Below are 21,484 nucleotides of genomic sequence, written 5' to 3'. Positions count from 1 at the left end.
AACGAGAACACTTAAAACTGAATGGTAAATGCTATTTTCTACAAAAGTTACTCTCAGATAGAAAGTGTACTTCCAATTTTCCCTCTTTGTAAAATGCTATCTTCAGAAAAGCGTAAAAGTGTCTTCTAGGCATCAGAAGACTTACTAATCCTCACAGCACTTTTACAAATAAAAATGCTGTCTTTCCCAAGCACGATGCACAAATCTAAAATCCACTGTTTTCATTTTAGAAGTTACAGGTACCGAAGGAAAATAGAAAGAGACTCCTAACTTTATACTGGTATTTATTACTAGTTTAACTTCCCAAAAGGAATGGTTTTCCCCCCTAAAAAGCTTAAATTTGGAACTTAAGAACAAAAAAAGTGCTATTGTAAGTAAGCAGATTTTGTTTTTTAATGCTTCATGCGCCTGTTCTTCATGCCCTTACCATATAAATGAAGACAGTATCAGCACGGATAGTACAGTATTTACTATAAAATGGGTTCATGTGTTCGTTCTACAAGAATGCACCTCGTTGTTCTAGGATGGACTCAGAAGTACGGCTGACCCTTGGACAACACGAGTTTGAACCACACAGGTCCGCTTCCCCCCCGATTTCTGCACTACAGTGCTGTAAAGGAGAGTGAGTTCTCCCAGGACTGTAAGCACCGTACATACAGTACTGCATTCTCTCCTCCTCAGGACTTTTAATCACATTCTTTGCTCTAGCTATTTCATTGCAAGAATGTAGTACACAATACATTTAACATACAAAATATGTATTAACTGACGTATGTGTTTATGCTATCAGTAGGACTTCTGATCAACTGAAGGTAGTTAGCAAATGAAGTTCTGGGGGAGTCAAAAGTTATATGTGGATTTTAGACTATGTGATCATGTATGGGAGGGTCAGGACCCCTAATACCAGCCTTGATCAAGGGTCAACTATAATTATTATTTTTAACCCAAGTTTTTCTTTAATATGACATAAGGACTTTTTAGTAAAATATTTTAAAATACTATTATATTAAAAATCTTGTTCTGGGCAAAGATAGTGGAACTTGTACTAAGCTAATGTTGTATTTCACCTTAACATAATCATATGGAAAGTTTGTCTTTTACATTTGGTTGCTGTTCATCCTGTGCCGCTTCTGCTAGGTGATCATCACCTTCCAAAAGTAATTTTCTGCAGTCTCTGTTCTCTGTTTCCACTTCTTGTCGTGCTTCTGTACAGCTGAATGATTGTTTTGAGGAAACAGTGCTGTCTTCGTCACCTTTCAAAAAAACACATATAGTAGCAATAAGAATAAAACTTGCCCTATATGCATAGTTTTATAAGGAAAATTACTTATAAAAAATATTCAAATGGGGCACCTGGGTGGCCTAATTGGTTTAGCGTCTGCCTTTGGGTCAGGTCATGATCTCAGGGTCCTGGGATGGAGCCCTGTATCAGGCTCTGCACTCAGTGCGGAGCCTGCTTCTCCCTCTCCCTGTCCCCCTCTCCCCCTGCTTATGTGCATACTTTCTCTGTCAAATAAATAAACTTAAAAAAAAAAAGAAAAGGAAAAGTCAGTCCCTATCAATAGGAACTTTTTAGCAATCTGATGTATGCAATTCCAACTCTGAAATTGAGTTTTGGCTATGAAAACTCTAGATTCCTAATTATAGATGAATGCGATCAAGGTACATCTAAAAATTAAAACACAGTACCATTTATTGTGAATTATTTCTCTACCAATATGATTAATAATACTCTTTTTTCCCAAATCTCACAGAAAAGGGAAGCAGCTCTGGTAGCTAAACAGCATTCATTCACATGTTAAAAAAAAAAAAAACACATTCATTCTGTCGGGAATATTATAAATAGGAAACTTCCCCGAAACCCATCAACAGAAGAATAAATAAATGTAATGTATCCACACAACTGAACACTGTGGAACAAAGAGAATGAACTCCAACCACGTGCAACCACACGGGTGATTCTGAAAAATACACTGCTGAATGAAGGAAGCCAGACACAAAGGTACAGACTGATTGTCTTTATGAAAAATTCGACAACATACCCAAACTGACACATATGAGTACTGAAAGCCAAGACAATGTTATCTTTAAAGGGTATACCAGGGGCAGGGGGCATTAGAAGAAATTCTGAGGGGCTGGTAATAGTTTATTAGTTTATTGATCTGAGTGATTACACATGTGTTTAAGTGTATGAATACCCATCAAGTTACAAAGTTATGATTCATTCGCTCTTCAATATGCAAGGATTTTTCCTAAGTAAAAGCTTTTTAAAAAAGATTTTATTTATTTTATTTGTAAGAGAGCACACACGCATGCACGCACCAAGCAGAGGGAGGAAGAGAGGGACAGAATCTCAAGTAGACGCCCTGTTGAATATGTGGGGCTCGATCTCATGACGCTAAGATCATGACCTGACCCAAAACCAAGAGTCAGATGCTTAACTGACTGAGCCACCCAGACGCCCCTAGGTAAGAGAGTTTCTAAGAGTACTTATTGGAAGGGAGCCTGGGTGGCTCAGTCAGTTAGGCAGCTGCTTTTGGCTCAGGTCACAATCCCAAGGTCCTGGGATCAAGCTCCACATCAGGCTCCCTGCTCAGCGGGGAGCCTGCTTCTTCTTCTCCCTCTGCTTCTCCCCCTGCTTATGATTTCTCTGTCTCTCTCTGTCAAATAAATATATATATTTTTAAAAAGTACTTATTGGAATTGAATTTCAGAAGAACTACGTTCAGATCCCAATTTTTCTACTTGATAATGGCAAGTTCTTCTCCCCATAAAGTATGAATAATAAGATCTATCTTACTAGATGTTACATAAAATAAATGATCAATAAATGTTAGTCAAATCTGAATCTAGGGCGCCTGGGTGGCTCAGTGGGTTAAGCCGCTGCCTTCGGCTCGGGTCGTGATCTCAGGGTCCTGGGATCGAGTCCCGCGTCGGACTCTCTGCTCAGCAGGGAGCCTGCTTCCTCCTCTCTCTCTCTGCCTGTGTCTTTGCCTACTTGTGATCTCTGTCAAATAAATAAATAAATAAAATCTTTAAAAAAAATCTGAATCTAACACTGAATATACTAAAGAATCATTAACTAATGATGATCAGGAAATAGTCTTTGGAAAATACTGTTTTTTCCCAATGAAAAACATAACAAATGAAATTGAGAATATGCAACTACACTTGGTAGGTCAAGGCATATATATATATATATATATATATATATATATATATATATATATATGTTTCAAAATAACCATCATGACATATGAGGTTCATTACATATATTTTTTTAAGATTTTATTTATGTATTTAAAGGTGGGGAGGGCAGAGGTAGAAGCATACTCCCCAACGGGCAGGGAGCCTGATGCAGAACTTGATCCCAGGACCGAGAAATCATGACCTTAGCCAAAGGCAGATATTTAACCAGCTGAGCCACCCAGACACCCCATACATACTTTTAATGATCCAAACTCCTAATAACTATATTTTACATAGAACAGTAACAAAAACAGTTGAAATAAATGTTATCTTTTCAAAATTGTCTGCAACACTATCACTTATCCCCCTTGCACTCTTCTGAAATGTATTTCTGTCACTCCTCCATCAACACACAGCATTTATTTCCTAATCCCCTAGAATGCAGACAGCCTGTGTGACTGCTCTGATTAAGAGAATAGGACATAGGTAACACTTTGTCTGTTCTGGACTGAACTGTTAACTTGACTGACAGCTTCTACTTCCTCCTCTCCTGAAATCCAGCAAGCATGTTGGAAGAAGCCCATAGAGAGGTCATATTTAGATGCACTAGTCAATAGTCAACAGACACATGACTAATCCCATCTTGGAAATTCAGTCCAGCCATTCTTTATTCCCACGGATGACTATCACTCTTACCATATCTGACTGCGATCACATGAGAGTCCTCAAGTGAGAATCTCCCAGCTGATACCAGTCAATCCAAAGAACTGTGTGTGTGTATAATATAGTATTGTGTGTGTGTATGTGTGTGTATATATAGAGAGAGAGACAGAGAGAAGGAGAGTATAACATACTATATAATTCAACAATTTTAGTAAATTTAAAGAGTTGTACAACCATTAGGACAATCTGGTTTTAGAACATTCTCATCGCCCCAAAACGTACCCTCCTGCTTATTTACAGTTAATCCCTATTTTCATCCTAATAACTGTTCTGATTATTGTTCCTGTGCATTCACCTTTTCTAGCATCTTATATAATTAGAATCATACAATATGGATTCTTTTGAGCCTGGGTTCTTTCACTTAGAATAATGTTTTGAGGTCTATGTATGTAGTGACATGTATCAGATAAAATTACATTGTATGAATGTATATACAATGTATATTACATTGTATGAATGTATCAGATAAAATTGCATTGTATGAATGAAAAATACCACATGGTATTTTTCCAGTCACAAGTTAATGGACATTTGGATCATCTCCAGTTTTGCAGCATGACCAATAATGTCATAACATCCACAATCCTATCTCTGAGTGCTCATATGTTTTCTCATGGATAAAGTCTTAGCCATGGTATTATTGGGTGATATGGTAAATTTATGTGTAATTTTTAAAGAGACTGTCAGAATGTTTTCCAAAGTTGTATACCATTTTATATTCTCATCAGCAATGCATAAATGTTCTAATTTCTCTGAATCCTTGCTAACACTTGGTACTTTTTTATTACAGTTATTCTAATTTGAGTATAGAGGTATCTCACTATAGTATTAATTTGCATTTCCTTAAGGACTAATGATGTCATTCATCTTTTCATGTGTTCCTTATCCATTTCTTTATATCCTTCACCAAATGACTCAGACCAAAATATCAGACATCTTCTGCCCATTTTTTGAGTTGACTTCTTAATAATGAATTATAAATGTTCTTTATGTATTATGGATATAAGACCTAATCAGATGTATAATTTCCAAATATTTTCTCTCAATCTGTGGTTTGTCTTCATTTTCTTATTGTTGACTTTTTAAATTTTATTTTTTTTTAAAGATTTTTTTTTAATTTATTTGACAGATGGAGATCACAAGTAGGCAGAGAGGCAGGCAGAGAGAGAGAGAGAAGCAGGCTCCCCGCTGAGCAGAGAGCCCAGTGCCGGACTCAATCCCAGGACCCTGGCATCATGACCCAAACCGAAGGCAGAGGCTTTAACCCACTAAGCCACTCAGGAGCCCTTATTGTTGTCTTTTGAAGTAGAAAAGTTTTTAATTTCACTAAAGCCCAGTTTGTCATTTTTTTCTTTCACAGACTTTGCTTTTGATATGGTATCTAAGAATGTTTTATTCAACTCAAGGTCACAAAGACTATATCCTATATTTTCTTCTATAAGTTTCAAGATTTTAACTCTCACACTTGGGTCTATGATCTATTTTGAGTTACTTTCTGTATATACAGGAAGAGTCCAAATTCTTCCCTTGACAAGTGGATATCTAATTGTCTTGGCCCCATTTGGTTAAAAGCAAAAAACAAAAACCAAAAAAACCCTATCCTTTCTCTTTAGAATTGTCTTGGCTTCGATATCAAAATTCAGCTGATCATAAATGCCAGAATCAATTTTTGGACTTGCAATTCTGTTACACTAACCTACAGGCTCATCTTTGTGCCAATACCTCACTATCTTAATTACAGTGGCTTTATAGTAAGTTTTGAAATCAGATAGTGTCAGTCCTCCAAATTTGTTTTTTCTCCAAATTGTTTTGGCTGTTGCTTGTTTGTAAGATTTTATTTATTTGAGAGAAGAGGAAGTGAGAGCAAGCACAAGCAAGGTGAAGGGCAGAGGGAGAAGCAGGCTTCCTGATGAGCAGGGAGCCCAATGCGGGACTCGATCCCAGGACCCTGGGATCATGATCTGAGCCAAAGGCAGACACCTAACTGACTAACCCACCCAGATGCCCTGTTTTGGCTATTGTTGGTCATTGTCTTTCTGTGTAAGATTTAAGACCAATTGTCAATTCCTACCAAAAAAAAAAAAAAAAAAAAAAAAAGCCTGCTAGAATTTGTTAAGAATTACAATGAATTTATAGATCAATTTGGGAGAATAGCCCTACTGACAATACTAATTTTTCCAATCTTTTAATATGAAATGCCTCTCAATTTATTTAGATTTTCTCTAATTTTTATCAATAATGTTTTGTTGTTTTTAGTTTATAAAGCCCCTTCTTTTGTTAAATTTATTCTAACTACCTTCATTCTTATATTACTATAAATTGAAATGTCTTCCTAATTTCAATTTATGATGGTTCCTTGCTAGTATACAGAATACAATTTTGTACATCACTGATCTTGCATCTTGTCTCTGCTAAACTGGTTTATTAGTTCTAGTGTGTATGTGTATTCTTTGGGATTTTCTACAAAAGGTTCATATGATCTATGAATATGGGACAGTTTTATTTCTTTATTTTCATTCAGGATGCCTATTATTTCTTTTTCTTTCTAATTTCCTAGCAAGAACCACCAGTACTATGTTGACTAAAAAGTGCTGAAAGCAAAAATCTTTATCTTATTCTTGACCTTAGGAAGAAAGCATCAGTCTTTTTCCATTAAGGATGATGTTCAGGTGTGTTTTCCAAAAATGTCCTTTATCAGACTGAAGAACTACTCTGCTATAACTAGTTTGAGTATTTTTATCATTAAAGAATCTTAGATTTTTTCAAATGTTTTTTCTGCACATATTTAGATTATCATGTCTTTCTCCCCTTTTGTTCTATTAATGTGGTATATATATTATATTGGTTGATTTTCAACTGTTAAACTACTCTTGAATTCCTGGGATAAATACCTTGTGGTCATGGTGTGACCATTTCATATGCTGCTGGACTCAGTTTAATATTATTTTGTTAAGGATTTTTGCATCTATACACATAAGGGATATTAGTCTGTAGTTTTCTTGGATGCCTTTGTCTGGTTATGACATCAGGATAACACTAGTCCTAAAAAATGCGTTGGGAAGTTTTCCCTCTTATTCTAGAAGAGTTTTTGAAGTTTATGAAGGACTGGTCTTTTCCTTGTGTGCGTGCGTGTGTGTGTGTTATACAATTTAAGAACCAACAACTACTGAATTGTATACTTTATAAGGCTGACTTTTATAGTATGCAAAGATATCAGTAAGAGCCCATAATCCCTGTGGGGGCCCATCTATTTCTGGTTTGCCTTTATTCTTAGAGGGCTACAGAGTTTACCAAGTTATCCCTACTATGGTAAGCCTTCAACTCCAATCTCTATCTCCCCAGTCCTCTTCCTTTTGGGGACTGCTGATTCTATTAGTCACCAGCCCCTCTAGAAGGAGCAAATACCATTTTGATAGACCCAAACGCCAGGCTCATTTTTGTGAGTTTCTATCTTCCTCCAGATCCTGTACTGGTAACTCTGAGGAGCTTGTTAGTTTTCAATGGTTTTAAGCACATTCTTGTTGTTAATAATCTGTCTGGCTTTCCTAGCTACTGTCAGGGAGAATGATGGCTTGAGTTACCTAGTTAACTATTACTGTATGCCTGAGTCATCAATTTTTTAAAGTTATAAAACAACCATAACTTTATCACCAACAATTTTTCTTACTTGAGAATATAAAATGTTTCAGAATGATGTAACAAAATTTACAACAGTTCCTCTCTATGCCATAAAAAATGTATGCAAACTCTTTTGGGCTTGGAGTTCAACATTAATATAATTAATTTCACTGTTTATGAACCCTAGCTATAACCCAAAAGACCACATTCATTTCTATAGCACACTGCAGTCTTCAAAACACTTTCACGGCCTGTTATTTATAACTTGTTCCTAGTAACTCCTCTACTTACCTCCTAAGTAGGCAAAACATTATAGCTTCATTTTAAAGTTAGATAAACTGAAGTTAAACTCACTCATTTATGCACTTCTCAAACAATTTCAGAAACTGCTCTGAAATTCAAACACACACAACTTTTATAATCTCACCTGACTTTCCACTGTGGCAGTCTGTGCCAGAATCAGATTCAGACGTTGACACATATTTCAGTATTTGATGTCCACAGCTTATAGAATAAAACAGACAGATATACATTTACAAATGAGGCAAGCAAATTTTGAGCTAAATACAATTGGAAAATCTGCTTAATTTTAACCAAGATCCTAACTGCAAAACATCATACAAATCCAACATCTCAATAAACCAGGCTTTATTCTGGAAGGCATCCTGTGTCTCTGAAGAAAATAACATGTTTGAAAGTCAACACTGAGGTCTGAAGTAAACACTTACTACTGATAAAAAATAAAAAATGAAAACAAATAGCAAATGAACTGGGTACTATAGTACTTTATAGCAAAATAATTCTCACAATTTACTAGTATCTTGAGATGAATAGAATACTACTATATTTCATTTCAGATAGAGATCACTTAATTGGAAAATGAGTAACAGTGCTAAAATGAGGGAAAAGTTTGTTAAGAATAAAAACCACTCATAAAGAAGACATAGTTTTAATCCATTAACTAGTTATAATAGAAAACTACTAACAGTTTATTAAAATAACATATTTGGGAAACTTACCTGTTACACAAACTGCTATCAGAATTTCTAAGTTGCTGATAAGTATCTGGTGAATTGGGTGCACTGCCCAGAGATCTGTGTAAAATAACACTCGGCTTAGTAAGAAAGTTGGCAGTGTCAGGAAATTCTATGGGTGACCGATTAGTTAGAGAGCCAGCAGACACTGGTCCATGGCTGGGAGAATTCACAGGACTCAGGCTGGGGAAAGCACCTTGAGAAATTAAAAGAGAGGCAAGAGATCAGTAAATATGTATGCATGTGTAGGTGTTTACTGTCTCTGTGTATTTATAAAGAACATTTTCCTTCTCTAAAGAAAGCAAAGTATTTACAATTAAATAATAAAAGACATTTCCAGGTGGAGGTGTCTTCAAGACACTATAGGCACTATTTGTCATCATGAGTGTGAAATAAATACCTTATGGCAAGATAGCACAGATATTAATAGTATAACTAAAATGTACAAAGTGTGGCACATATTTCCCTAACTGGTCTTTATCTTTCACATTTTATATCCCTAGCGGCTTAATATCCACCTGAAGAAAGTATTGGTACCAAACTTTACTGAAGAACCAAAGTTCTTAAAAGCATTAGGCAGGCTGAGCAATGATAAAATTATAGGTTAACACAACAGATTCCTTTTAAAAATATATCCAAATCATTCCAGCTCATTCATTCACTTAACAAATATTTGAGAGCCTACTGTATGGTAGAAAATGTGCTGGGTTTCACCATGGAGAGAAAGATACCGTCCCCGCAACTCAACAAACCCAGAGACTAGCAGAGAACACAAACAAGTGTTCAGTTCTAAAGACGAAAAACAAAAACAAAAAACCAAAATGCTTCAGAAATACATCTCTAATGCTACTGATTTGCTCCAAAAACCTACACTGAGTGTCCTGAACTAAGGTGTAATGGGTATATCTGGAGAAAGGTAGGCAGATTTAAAACTTTATTTGCAAATAAAGATCTAAGTGTGAATCTGAGGGTAAAGCAAGTAACAGTTACTCAGGAGCTAGGGCATTTTCAGGCATAGCGGTATATGTGTGTGATGGTTAATTCCATGTGTCATCTGGCTAGGCTATCTACAGCGTCCAGCTGTTTGGTCAAGCAGCAGGCTAGAAGTGGTTGTGAAAGTATCTTCCAGAGGTGATTAACATTTAAATCTGTAAACTGGGCAAAGCTGATAATCCTCCCTAATTTGCGTGTGGCCTCATCCAATTGGTTCAAAGCCTTAAAAGACAAGACTGAGATCCTCCAAAGAGGAAGGAACTCCCGGCTCCAGACTGCCTTCAGAATGCTAACCACTCAGGACAGCAGTATCCCCCTCCACCCCTCCTGGAATTTCTAGCTGGACAGCCTGCCTTGCAAATCTCAAACCTGCCTTCCCCCACAATACTGCAAACCAGTTCCTTAAAATAAACTATCCCTCCATCTGTCTCTCTCTCTCTGTAAATGCACATACACATCCTATTAGTTCTCTAGAGAACCCAAATATAATGTGTTATTTTATTTAATACAATGTGTTATTTTCACCATGTTGTGAGTTAAGTAGTAGTTTCATTCTCACATGTGGGGGGATAAAAACTATCAAAAAAAAAAGAAAAGAAAAAAGAAAAAAGAAGCTAAAAACTTGATTTAGTTAACATAGTTAAAGCTGGGAGACCATAGTCCTTTAGTCCTTTCTCTAGAGCTGACACTATGGTTCTATCAGACTGATGTATGTAGAGGTTCCTGTAATTTCATACAGTGTTAGAGCTGAAAAGGATTTTTAAAAATCTGGTCAACCAATTTAATATTTCAGAAGAGGAAACCGAGGACCAGACAAGAAGTGCCTTGCTTGATTACTTACTAAGTGGAAACCAAAGGTCCTTTTTCTAGCCCTCTTTTTTCTCATTTTACTAGTGAGTGTCCAACATCCTGACAGACGAGCTAAGAAGAAAGTGTAACATAATCTTAGGGTAGACATTTGATCTGACAGAGAAGAACCTAGCAACCCTTAAAAAAAATGCTTTCTATGATACAGTCATCATTTTAATGTTAAACCTTGTTTAGTGTGAAATAGAACACACATACAGAGGGAATGCTAACCACTCAAGCTGAGACATAGAGCACTGCCAGAGACCAGAACCCTTGTCTTCCAGCTCCTCTTCTCATTAAAGGAAATCATTATCTTGACTTGCATGGTATTAGTTTTCTTATAATTCTACCATGTATGTACTCTTTTTTTTTTCACAATTTAGATTAGTTTTGCTTTTTTTTTTTAACTTTATAAACTCAATTAGATGATGAAAATAAATGCTTCTATGCCTTGATTACCTCTTAAAAAGATTCTGCCAGGCAGTTGCGTGTGACTGCAATTCTCCGATTTTCAAGGCCGTATAAAATTGTATGCATCAAGATAGCACAATTTTATTTCTCTGTTCAAGTACTGAACTGCCAAATTGTCTTCCAAAGTGGCTGAAGCATTTCGCTTCCCATCAATGTGTCAGCGTTCCCACTTCGGAACATTTTTACCACTTGCGCCTGTCTGTCTTTAAAATCACAGGGCTGGGGCGCCTGGGTGGCTCAGTGGGTTAAGCCGCTGCCTTCGGCTCAGGTCATGATCTCGGGGTCCTGGGATCGAGTCCCACATCGGGCTCTCTGCTCAGAGGGGAGCCTGCTTCTCTCTCTCTCTCTCTCTCTGCCAGCCTCTCTGCCTACCTGTGAGCTCTGTCAAATAAATAAATAAAATCTTTAAAAAATAAAATAAAATAAAATCACAGGGCTTGCAGTGGGGATGAAGTCTTGGGTCAGTGTGGTTTTGATGTGCATTTCCCTAATAATTAATGATACTGAACATCTTTTCGTGTGGTAGGGGGTCACTGGTATATTTCCTCCGGAGAAACAGCTTTTTAGTTAGGTCCATTGTCTTTTAATTATTGAGTTGTAGGGCATTTTTGTATATTCTAGATACCAGGCCACTATCAAATATACAATTTGCAAATATTTTCCCCCATCCTGTGTCATTTCACTTTTCACCTAAAGAGGTGTCTGTAGAAATACAAATGTTTTTAATTTTAATGAATTCCAATTGTCAGTTTTTCTCATTCATGAACTGAGCTTTTGCTGTCATATATTAGAATGCTGTATTCAACACCCCAAGTCACAAAAATTTTCTGTTTTCTTCTACTAGTTTTAGGCTTTAACTCTTACAGTTGTGTCTATGATGCATTTTTGTTAATTTCTGAGTATGATAACAGATAGGATTCCAAATTAATTCTTTTTCCTGTGTATATCCAGTTGTCTTAAGACCATTTGTTAAAAATACTGTTTCCGGGGCACCTGGATGGCTCAGTGGGTTAAAGCCTCTGCCTTTGTCTCAGGTCGTGATCCCAGGGTCCTGGGATCGAGCCCTGCATTGGGCTCTCTGCTCAGTGGAGAGCCTGCTTCCCTCTCACTCTCTGCCTGCCTCTCTGCCTATTTGTGATCTCTGTCTGTCAAATAAACAATAAAAAACTCTTTAAAAAAACAAACAAATAAACAAAACACTTTCTTCCCCACTGAATCATCTTGGCACCCCTGTTGAAAATCAGCTGGCCACGTACGGATTTATTTCTAGGGTCTCAATTCTATCCCATTGAGATGGAATATCCTTATGCCAGTACCACTCTCAATTATACAGGGTGGTAGTAAGTTTTAAATTTCAAAGGGTGAGTCGTCCAATTTCTTCTTTTTTATTAAAAATTGCTTTAGCTATTCTGGGTCCCTTGAATTTCCTTATGAATTTTTTTTTTTTTTTAGATCTTACTTATTTGAGAGAGAGAGGGAGGGAGAGAGCACAAGTTGAGGGGGAGGGGCAAAGGGAGAAGAAGCAGACTCCTTGCTGAGCAGGAAGCCTGACATGGGCCCTAAGCTCAGGACTGGAGATCATGACCTGAGCCAAAAGTAAATGCTTAACCGACTGAGCCACCCAGGCGCGCTCCATCATATTAACTTTATGATCAGCATGTTAATTTCTGCAAAGAATCCATCTTGGAACTTGATAAAGATGGCATGAAATCTAAAACGATTGGGGAAGTATTGCCATCTTAACAATACATTTTCTGATTCACAAACACAGAGTGTTTTTGTATTTATTTAGATCTTTAGTTTCTCTCAACAATGTTTTACAGTTTACAGTGTACAGGTCTTATGCTATTTTGTTAAATTTATTCCAAGTATTTTATTCTTTTTTTTTTTTTTTAAATAAGGGGCTCACATTTTATTTTTTATTTATTTATTTATTTTTTTAAAGATTTTATTTATTTATTTGACAGAGAGAAATCACAAGTAGTCAGAGAGGCAGGCAGAGAGAGAGAGAGGGAAGCAGGCTCCCCGCTGAGCAGAGAGCCCGATGCGGGACTCGATCCCAGGACCCTGGGATCATGACCCGAGCCGAAGGCAGCGGCTTAACCCACTGAGCCACCCAGGCGCCCTTTTATTTATTTATTTTTTTTGTATTTTATTCTTTTTAATACTAACTTCACATGGAATTATTTTATTTCAGTTTGCGTTATTCATTGCTAGTATATAGAAATATAGTTGATTTTTGTATTGGGATCCTGTATCCTGCTATACCGATAAACTTATTAGTTTGTAATAGATTTTAATGAATTTCTTCAGGTTTTATAAATATATGGTATCATCTGCAAATATAGTTTTACCCATTCCTTTTATTCCTTCTTACCTGACTACTGTGGCTAGAACCTCCAATCTGATACTTACTAGAGGTGGCAATTATTTCCTAAGTATTAAAAATATTTAAAATTTCATTTTATAATCTCTAGTTCTTTATATTCCCTCTTTGATGAGACACTGTTGTCATAACTCTTCTTAAATACTGTAAATATTGGCACCCGGGTGTCTCAGTTAAGTGTCTGCCTTCGGCTCAGGTCATGATCGCAGGGTCCTGGGGATCGAGCCCCATATTGGGCTCCCTGCTTAGTGGGGAGCCTGCTTCTCCCTATCTCTGTCCCTCCACCACACCCCCAATTTATACGCTCTGTCTCTCTCTCTCAAATAAATAACATCTTCAAAAAAATTTAAATCCAGTTTCCACTAGTACTTTAAACATATTTATAATAGCAGATTTAAAGTCATTGTCTACTAAGTCTAAATTCCAAGCCCCATCAGGGAAATTTTCTGTTGACAAAAACCTGTTTCTTCGTACATCACAAAAATTTCTTAGCATGTTTCATATTTTTTTTTTTGTGGAAACTGGACATTTTAGGTAATATTTTAACAGTTCTGGTATCAGATCTGTCCCACACCCAAGGTTAATTAGGTTGCCGATTTTTGTTTTCTTGCTTCTAGTTATTGAATGGCTTTCCTGGCCTGATTATGTAGATTCTGTTTTCTCTGACATGTGTAGCCACTGAGGTTTTACTAGCTGTTTTTTTTTGTTTGTTTGTTTGTTTGTTTTGTTTTGTTTTTTACCTTTAAGTTCTTGATTTATTTTTTAAGTTTGACTTCCTGTAAGTCACCCATGAGTCAGAACAATTTTGAGTCTGAAGGGTTCTTTAAAAGTGTTGCCTAGAGTCAGCTGCCTAGAAGTCACCTGTAGAAGGGAATCTGTTGAAATAGTTACACCTTCAAACTTTAGTTTACAACACAGGATTGGATTTCACGTTTTGCTTGTGAGAGGCCTCAGGGTCAGCTCCACGTGAGTGACTGGGGCCTTCTCTGATGCACGTGCACAGCCTCACAGACCCCCGGGAATCTGTCAGACGTTCTCAAGTTCCTGCTGGTCATCGAGTAGCATCCAGGATTTCCTTTTGAATTCCAAGGCAGCTCTTGTTGGCCACCACTGAAATCACAGCCTTAGGCAGTCTCGATGTTGCCTGGCATGGGGTTTGGGTTTCTTGTTTGTTTTTTCAGAGAGCTGAGCTGAGTCCAAATACCCACAACACCTAGGGAATAGAGATTTCCCAGGGAGCTTCAAGTTGGGACAAAGTGTTTACTGTACTCTCAGTGGAGTTCTAAAAGTCTGCTCTCCCTGATGGTAGCAATGCCACCTGCCTTTGCCAACAGTTCCAATGACGGAGCCCCCGGATGAAATGTCACAGGACCCACGGTCTTACCCAGGTTCAGCAGTCTCTCTTGCACAGAAGACTTCCAGTTTTTTCTCGGGCTTAATTCCCAATGTTCTGAAATGGCTGAGCTTCCTTTTCTGTCTTCTTGTTGTTTTAGCAGGAGAGCGAGCTTATGGAGATCTTCTCTCTGCCGTTCCTGAAGTCAATCACTATACAGGATTTTAATACTTTGAGACTCACTGAGACTTGTTTCACAGTCCAGCAAATGGCCTACTGTCCTCCATTCTGTGCGTATTCTTGGAAAACATATTCATCCTGTGATGGCTGAATGTGGTGCTTTGCAGTCAGCTGGGTCATGTCATGTTGCTCTAATCTTCCATATATCTATACTAATATTTTGGTCTGCTTATTCTACTAATGAGAATGGGGAGTTAAAATCTCCAAATATGAATATGGATTTGTCTATCTCTCCCTTTAGTTCTGTCAATTTTTAGCTCATGTATATTACAGCTATGAGATCAGACCTCCCTGCATCCTCGTACTTACAGTGTGCATCTTGTTCAGAGTATACGCTTGAGTCTTGTGTTGTTAACTGCCTGACAACCTTTTTTTTTTTTAAGATTTTATTTATTTGACAGACAGAGAACACAATTAGGCAGAGAGGCAGGCAGAGAGAGAGGAAGGGAAGCAGGCTCCCTGCTAAGCAGAGAGCCTGATGCGGGGCTGGATCCCAGGACCCTGGGATCATGACACAAGCCGAAGGCAGAGGCTTTAACCCACTGAGGCACCCAGGCACCCCAAACTTTGTCTTTTATAACTAGAGTGTATTTTCAGTTTTTTGTTGAAAACTGGATATTTTATACTTAACAACACCAGTGGATCCCTGCCTCTCTTCCCCCTCCCCCACAAACAACTGTTAAGTTTATGTGATACAGTTTTCAATCTAGTTGTTTCTCCTTTATGTCTTTTATCTTTTCTTAGATTCTTCTGGATTATTTTTGTTTTTGTTTTTGTTTTTTTTTTAAATCATGCCTCCTATATTCATTTTTTACTTATACCTTATTCTTCAGTTAGCCAACATTCAGTACATCATTGGTTTTTTTTTTTTAAGATTTTATTTATTGATTTGACAGAGACAGATCACAAGTAGGCAGAGAGGCAGGCAGAGAGAGAGGAGGAAGCAGGCTCCCTGCTGAGCAGAGAGTCCGAAGCGGGACTCCATCCCAGGACCCTGAGATCATGACCTGAGCTGAAGGCAGCGGCTTAACCCACTGAGCCACCCAGGCACCCCATATCATTAGTTTTTGATGTAGTGTTCAACAATTCATTAACATTGCATGTAGCACCCAGTATTTTTTTCTCTCATTCTTTTTTTTTTTTTTAATTTTTATTTATTTATTTATTTGACAGAGATCACAAGTAGGGAAAGAGGCAGGCAGAGAGAGAGGAGGAAGCAGGCTCCCCGCTGAGCAGAGAGCCCGATGCGGGACTCGATCCCAGGACCCTGAGATCATGACCTGAGCCGAAGGCAGCGGCTTAACCCACTGAGCCACCCAGGCACCCTCTCTCATTCTTTTAATTGCCACTCTGGATACAATGTGCATCTTTGAAGTACAAAGATACAATGTGCATCTTTGAAGTTTTACTTTCCTTCCAATTTATATTTTTTACTGCTTTTACAAGTTTAAATCCATTTCCCCCTCTTTCACCCTTTATATGTCATTGTTACCACGTATTTGACTTCTCCATATATTATGTATGCTATGAGGAAGTTATTGTGTTTTTTAATCAATATTCACCCAAATGTTCAGACTTACTAGGGCTTTGCATTCGTTCCAGCCATTATATGCTGTAATCAGGGTCATTTTCCTCCTACCTAATTTACTCCCTTTGCTGAATCTTAGTAGTACAGGTCTACCAGCAATAAATTCTATCAGCTTTTGTCAGTATGAAAAAAATATTTCACTTTTATTTTTAAATGATATTTTCAAAGGGTAAAGAATTCCAGGTTGGCCTTCTTTGTTTGTTTTTTCAATACTTTATTTTTTTATTTATTTTTTTTTAAGATTTTATTTATTTATTTGACAGAGAGAAATCACAAGTACACTGAGAGGCAGGCAGAGAGAGAGAGAGGGAAGCAGTCTCCCTGCTGAGCAGAGAGCCGGATGCGGGCCTCAATCCCAGGACCCTGAGATCATGACCTGAGCCAAAGGCAGCGGCTTAACCCACTGAGCCACCCAGGCGCCCCATGTTTTTTCAATACTTTAAATATATCATTCTACTGTCCTTTGAGTTCATAACCGCTATTGTAAAATCTGTCAATATTACTGTTGTTCCCTGGAAAATAACCTTTTCTATCTGGTTGCTTTTGAGATTTTTTCCTTGTTGTGTTATAATTTGGAGGCTTGGCTGAAATTCCAACCTATGATTTTCCTTTTCTTCTTAGGGTTCATGGAGTTTTAGGAATTTTTAATTCCTCTATTATTTTGGAAAATTATTCTGCCCTATTGTCTCTCTCATCCTCTTTGGGACTTCGTTTATACATACATTATACTGTTAATTTGGCCCAGTATGTCTCTTAAGTGTTGTTCTGTTACTTAGGCTCATATATGGTAAAGACTATTAACATCTTCTATTATGTTAATAACTTCTTTATCTCTGATAACTTTCTCTCTTAGAAGTCTGTCTAGGCTGAAATTAATACAGCTTCACCAGCTTTCTTTTCATTAGGGTTAGCATGGTCTATTTTTCTCCATCCATTACTTTTAATCTTTATGTGTCTTTATTTTTAAAGTAGGTTTCTTTCCTCCTTTTTGGAGATCTGAGTTTCTAATCTGTATTACTCTTCTTCTCTTTAAACAATTTCTTTTAATATTTGTTTGTCAGGTTTACTGGCAACAAATTCCCTCAATTTTTGTCTGAGGAAGCCTTGCAAAGGGTACAGAATTCTAAGTTGGTGTTGTCCCCTCCTCCCCAATACTAAAAATGTCTCACTCCATTTGAATGGCTTATGAAGGTAAGTTTAATAATTACTTTTGTTCCTCTATAGGTAAGTTGTTTCCCCTCACCCCCAGCTTCTTTAAAGATTTTTTATCTTTGATTTTCTGTAATTTGAAAACAATATACCAGGTATTATTCTTTTGATATTTATCCTGTTTGGTGTTCCTCCGTGAGCTTCCTGGATCTACAGTTTGGTGTCTGATATTAATTTGAGAAAATTCTCAGTCATTACTGTCTCAAAATATTTATTCTGTTCCTTCTTGTTTTCTTTTTCTGGTATTCCTTCTGTAGTTGTCCACAGTCCTTGGATATTCTGTTCAGTTTTTCAGTCTTTGTTTTTCAGTTTTGAAGATTTCTGTTGACATATCCTCAAGCTCAGAGATTCTTTCATCAGCTGTGTCCAGCCTGCTCATGAGCCCACTGAAGGCATTTCTGCTATAGTGTTTTAGATTGTGAGTATTCATTTTTGTTTTATTATTTTAGGATTTCCACCTCTCTGCTTACATTGGCCATCCATTTGCCCATCCATTCTTGTATATTATCTACTTAACCCAATAGAGCCCTTGCCATATTTATCATACTTAAGTTCCCAGTCTGAAAATTCCAACATCCCTATCTGATTCTGATAGCTTGCTCTGTCCAAATTGTATTTGGATTTTTACCTTTTGGTGTTTTTTACCTTTTGGTATGCCTTGCAATTTTTTATAGATAGCCAGACATGATGTACCAGGTAAAAGAAACTGCTGTAAATAGGCCTTTAGCAATGGTGTGAGGTATGAGGGGAGAAGTGTTATACATCCTGTGATTAGATCTCAAGTCTTTCAGTGAGACTGTGCGCAGGACTACAAACTTCACAAGTGTTTCTCAGGTTGTTTTTTGGTTTGTGTGTTTTGGTTTTGTTTTGTTTTTGCCTCTCCCTTTGGTGGGAGGATGACTAGAGCTAACCGAAGTTGAGTATTTCCCTTCCCACCGGTTAGTTAGGCTCTGATAAATCCTCAGCCCATAAGGTTCTGGTTAACTAGTTTCTCCTGAGGGCAGCCTTGTTAAGAAGAGGAAAGTGCTCTTGTGTATTTAAGCATGGTTCCTTTTCCTTGACCCCTGATGAAAGCATTTTCTCCGCTATTTATTTATTTATTTCCTTTTTTTTTTTTTTTTAAGATTTCATTTATTTATTTGACAGAGAGAGAGATCACAAGTAGGCAGAGAGGCAGGCAGAGAGAGAAAGGGGGAAGCAGGCTCCCCGTCAAGCAGAGAGCCTGATGCCAGGCCTGAGCAAAGGCTTAACCCATTAAGCCACCTAGGTCCCCCTCCGCTATTTCTGAGGAAATCTGTCAAGCTCCCAGAGGTGAATCTCACAAACTTGGGGGGTGGGGGAGCTCCTTATGTCTGGGCCTCCCTGGGGTTTTTAATTCTCAGAGTTATCCTCCAGCAAATTGCCAACCACGATTCAGGCTTCCCTACCCCAGCACTGATTCTAGGCAGTAGCTCCAAGTTTCCCCTTGTGCATCTCTGCTCCAGTAAGTCATTACTTCCTGTATTTGCCTGTGGCTCCATTCTTAGTGGGACCAGTTGCCCTGTGTCCTCATCTCTCTCACAGATCCTAGAAGAGTTGATTTTTCAGTGTGTTCAGCTTTTTACTTGTTAGGACAGAATGATGGCTTCTGGGCTCCTTAACATGCAGAACCAGAAGCCATACTATTATCTATATTTTTTCCCCCTCTCTTTGTTTCAGTTTGGATATTTTCTATTTTTCTGTCTTCAAGTTCACTACCCTTTTCTGTCATGGCCAATTTGTTCTCAAACCACCCTAGAAGCTTTTAATTTAATCAACTGCATTTCCCAGTTCTAGTTCTTTTCTATGTGTTCTAGTTCTATGTTAAAATTATCCAACCATTTTTGTCCATCTCCCCTTCTATTTCTTTTAAACCATCATTATTTTAAAGACTTTGTTAAATCTAACATCAATATTGTACATAGGTCTCTTTCTAGTGTCAGTTTTTCTTATCAATCACACGTTCCTGCCTCTTCATGTTTTATTGGTTTTTGCTGTATGCCAAACACTACATATAAAAGAATTTTGTAACTGTATGTATATTCCATTGCCCCTAATGCCAGACATAATGTACTTTAAAAGTAGGTATCAGTGTTGTTCTGTTACTGCTATGTTGTATTTGTATCTTTCATCTAAAATATTTTGAAGTGTTCTATAATCTTTTGAATTAAAGAAAATTCCTTAATTAGTAGGAGTGGTGAAAAGGGTCAAGCAAGTCAAAAGGAACAAATTTATAGTTATAAAATAAATCAAGGGGATGTAATGTACAGCATGATGACTACAGTTAATAATACTGGATTGTATATTTGAAAAGTGCTAGTAGAGCAGAGCTTAGTTATCACAGGGAAAAAAAACTGTGACTATGTATGGTGACAGATGTTAACTACACTCACTGGAGTGATCATTTGGCAATACACACAAATATCAAATCACTGTTGTACACCGAAACTAATATACTGTTATATGTCAATTATACCTTAAATAAATAAGTAAATACATGGGAAAAATTCTATTAGAATGACTTACTAGGATATTATTAGGTTTTTTCCACTCTCACAGCAAGATTTTTTTTTCTCTCTCTGTAATTGCCACACTGCGAAAGAATACCCTTGCCATAGAATTTTCCCTTGTTCTGAATATGTGAATCTGGATCTTCAACTTGGTTAAGTAGTTGTGTATTTTATTCCTGAATCCCTAGTGCCTAACCAAATGCCTGGTACATAGTGGATGTTCATAAAGTGTTGTGAAAAATGAGCAATGGTCAACTAACAGTCAATCCAAATCACTTAGTCATGTTAATTTACGACGTATAAAATGGTATTCAAAATTAGCTCTAAATGTATAATGAAAAAATTGTGTACTACCATACACTTGGAGACCTCTCCCCAATTTAAATCATAAAGAATGGTTTCTTACCAGCTCTTCTTAGACCCATATGGTGAGTTAGGGATACAGAAGATGACCTTTGCTTCGGGATTGTCAGTAGATTTGAACTAAAAGGCCCATTTAGATAGGATCCTTGACTAAAAGGGAAAGATAACAGATTAAAAATTTTAAACATGGGAAATTTCCTCTTTTTTATTCATGATCTTCAGTTCAACTAGGAAACATCTGCTTATACAATCGGAGTTTAGACATCTATCTAGTGCTTAAAGCCTAAAGCAGGGGCCAGAAATGCTCTCTGTAAAGAACCAAGTAGTAGAAACTTTCAGCCTGGCACTTATTCGACCCTGCCATTGTAGCATACAAGCAGTCACAAAATACTAATAAACAAATAAATATGATTGTGTTTCAATGTAATTTAAACAAACAAACAAACAAACAAACAGTAATGGACCACATTAGGCCCGAAAGCTGTAATTTGCTGAACACTGGTACAAAGCAGGTTATCAATACCACCTGGAGCACTTCTTAGAACATAAATCGCTAGTTCTATCCCCAGGATTTCTGGTTCAGGAGGTCTGGGCAGGGCCAGTAATCTGCATTTCTAATAAGTTCTTAGGTGATGCTAACACTGGGGGGGTCTCAGGACCTCACTGAGAATCACTGGCCTAATACATACAGTTTTCACTATTTCCTGCTCCCTCTCTTCACAACTATTGATTATCCATTAACTACCGCCATTTCCTCTAACTGAAATATTTATTGTAGGTTTTAGAGCTCTTACAAAGAAATTAAACACAGGTAGGCAATCACACACTACAGCAATGTGATACGTAAAATGCAATTTAAGATTACATATTTGGAAGATTTCCAAAACCAAGCATGTAGCAAGTACACCATAAATTTTACCTTTTCTTCGATATTCACTAGGCTTTTTTCCTCTGTCGACT

The 21,484-nt window shown here is 37.3% G+C and overlaps 1 protein-coding gene across 2 annotated transcripts in view; it reads right to left on the bottom strand.

Annotated features, from left to right (window-relative positions):
• PDE3B (phosphodiesterase 3B) overlaps nt 1-21,484 on the bottom strand; it is a 179,334-nt gene that overhangs the window by 26,222 nt on the left and 131,628 nt on the right. For both annotated transcript variants that reach the window (XM_082683140.1, XM_082683141.1), the window contains exons 5-8: nt 20,568-20,674; nt 8,550-8,760; nt 7,958-8,034; nt 1,102-1,253 (exon numbers count right to left, since the gene is read on the bottom strand). In XM_082683140.1, the coding sequence (XP_082539266.1) occupies nt 1,102-1,253; nt 7,958-8,034; nt 8,550-8,760; nt 20,568-20,674 (547 nt within the window). The remainder of the gene's footprint in view (nt 1-1,101; nt 1,254-7,957; nt 8,035-8,549; nt 8,761-20,567; nt 20,675-21,484) is intronic.

The sequence above is a fragment of the Mustela nivalis genome (assembly GCF_964662115.1).
Source record: "Mustela nivalis genome assembly, chromosome: 9".
NCBI classification, from domain to species: Eukaryota; Metazoa; Chordata; class Mammalia; order Carnivora; family Mustelidae; genus Mustela; species Mustela nivalis.
Note: the sequence above shows the minus strand (reverse complement) of the source record. Positions and strands in the feature narration are given on the sequence as shown.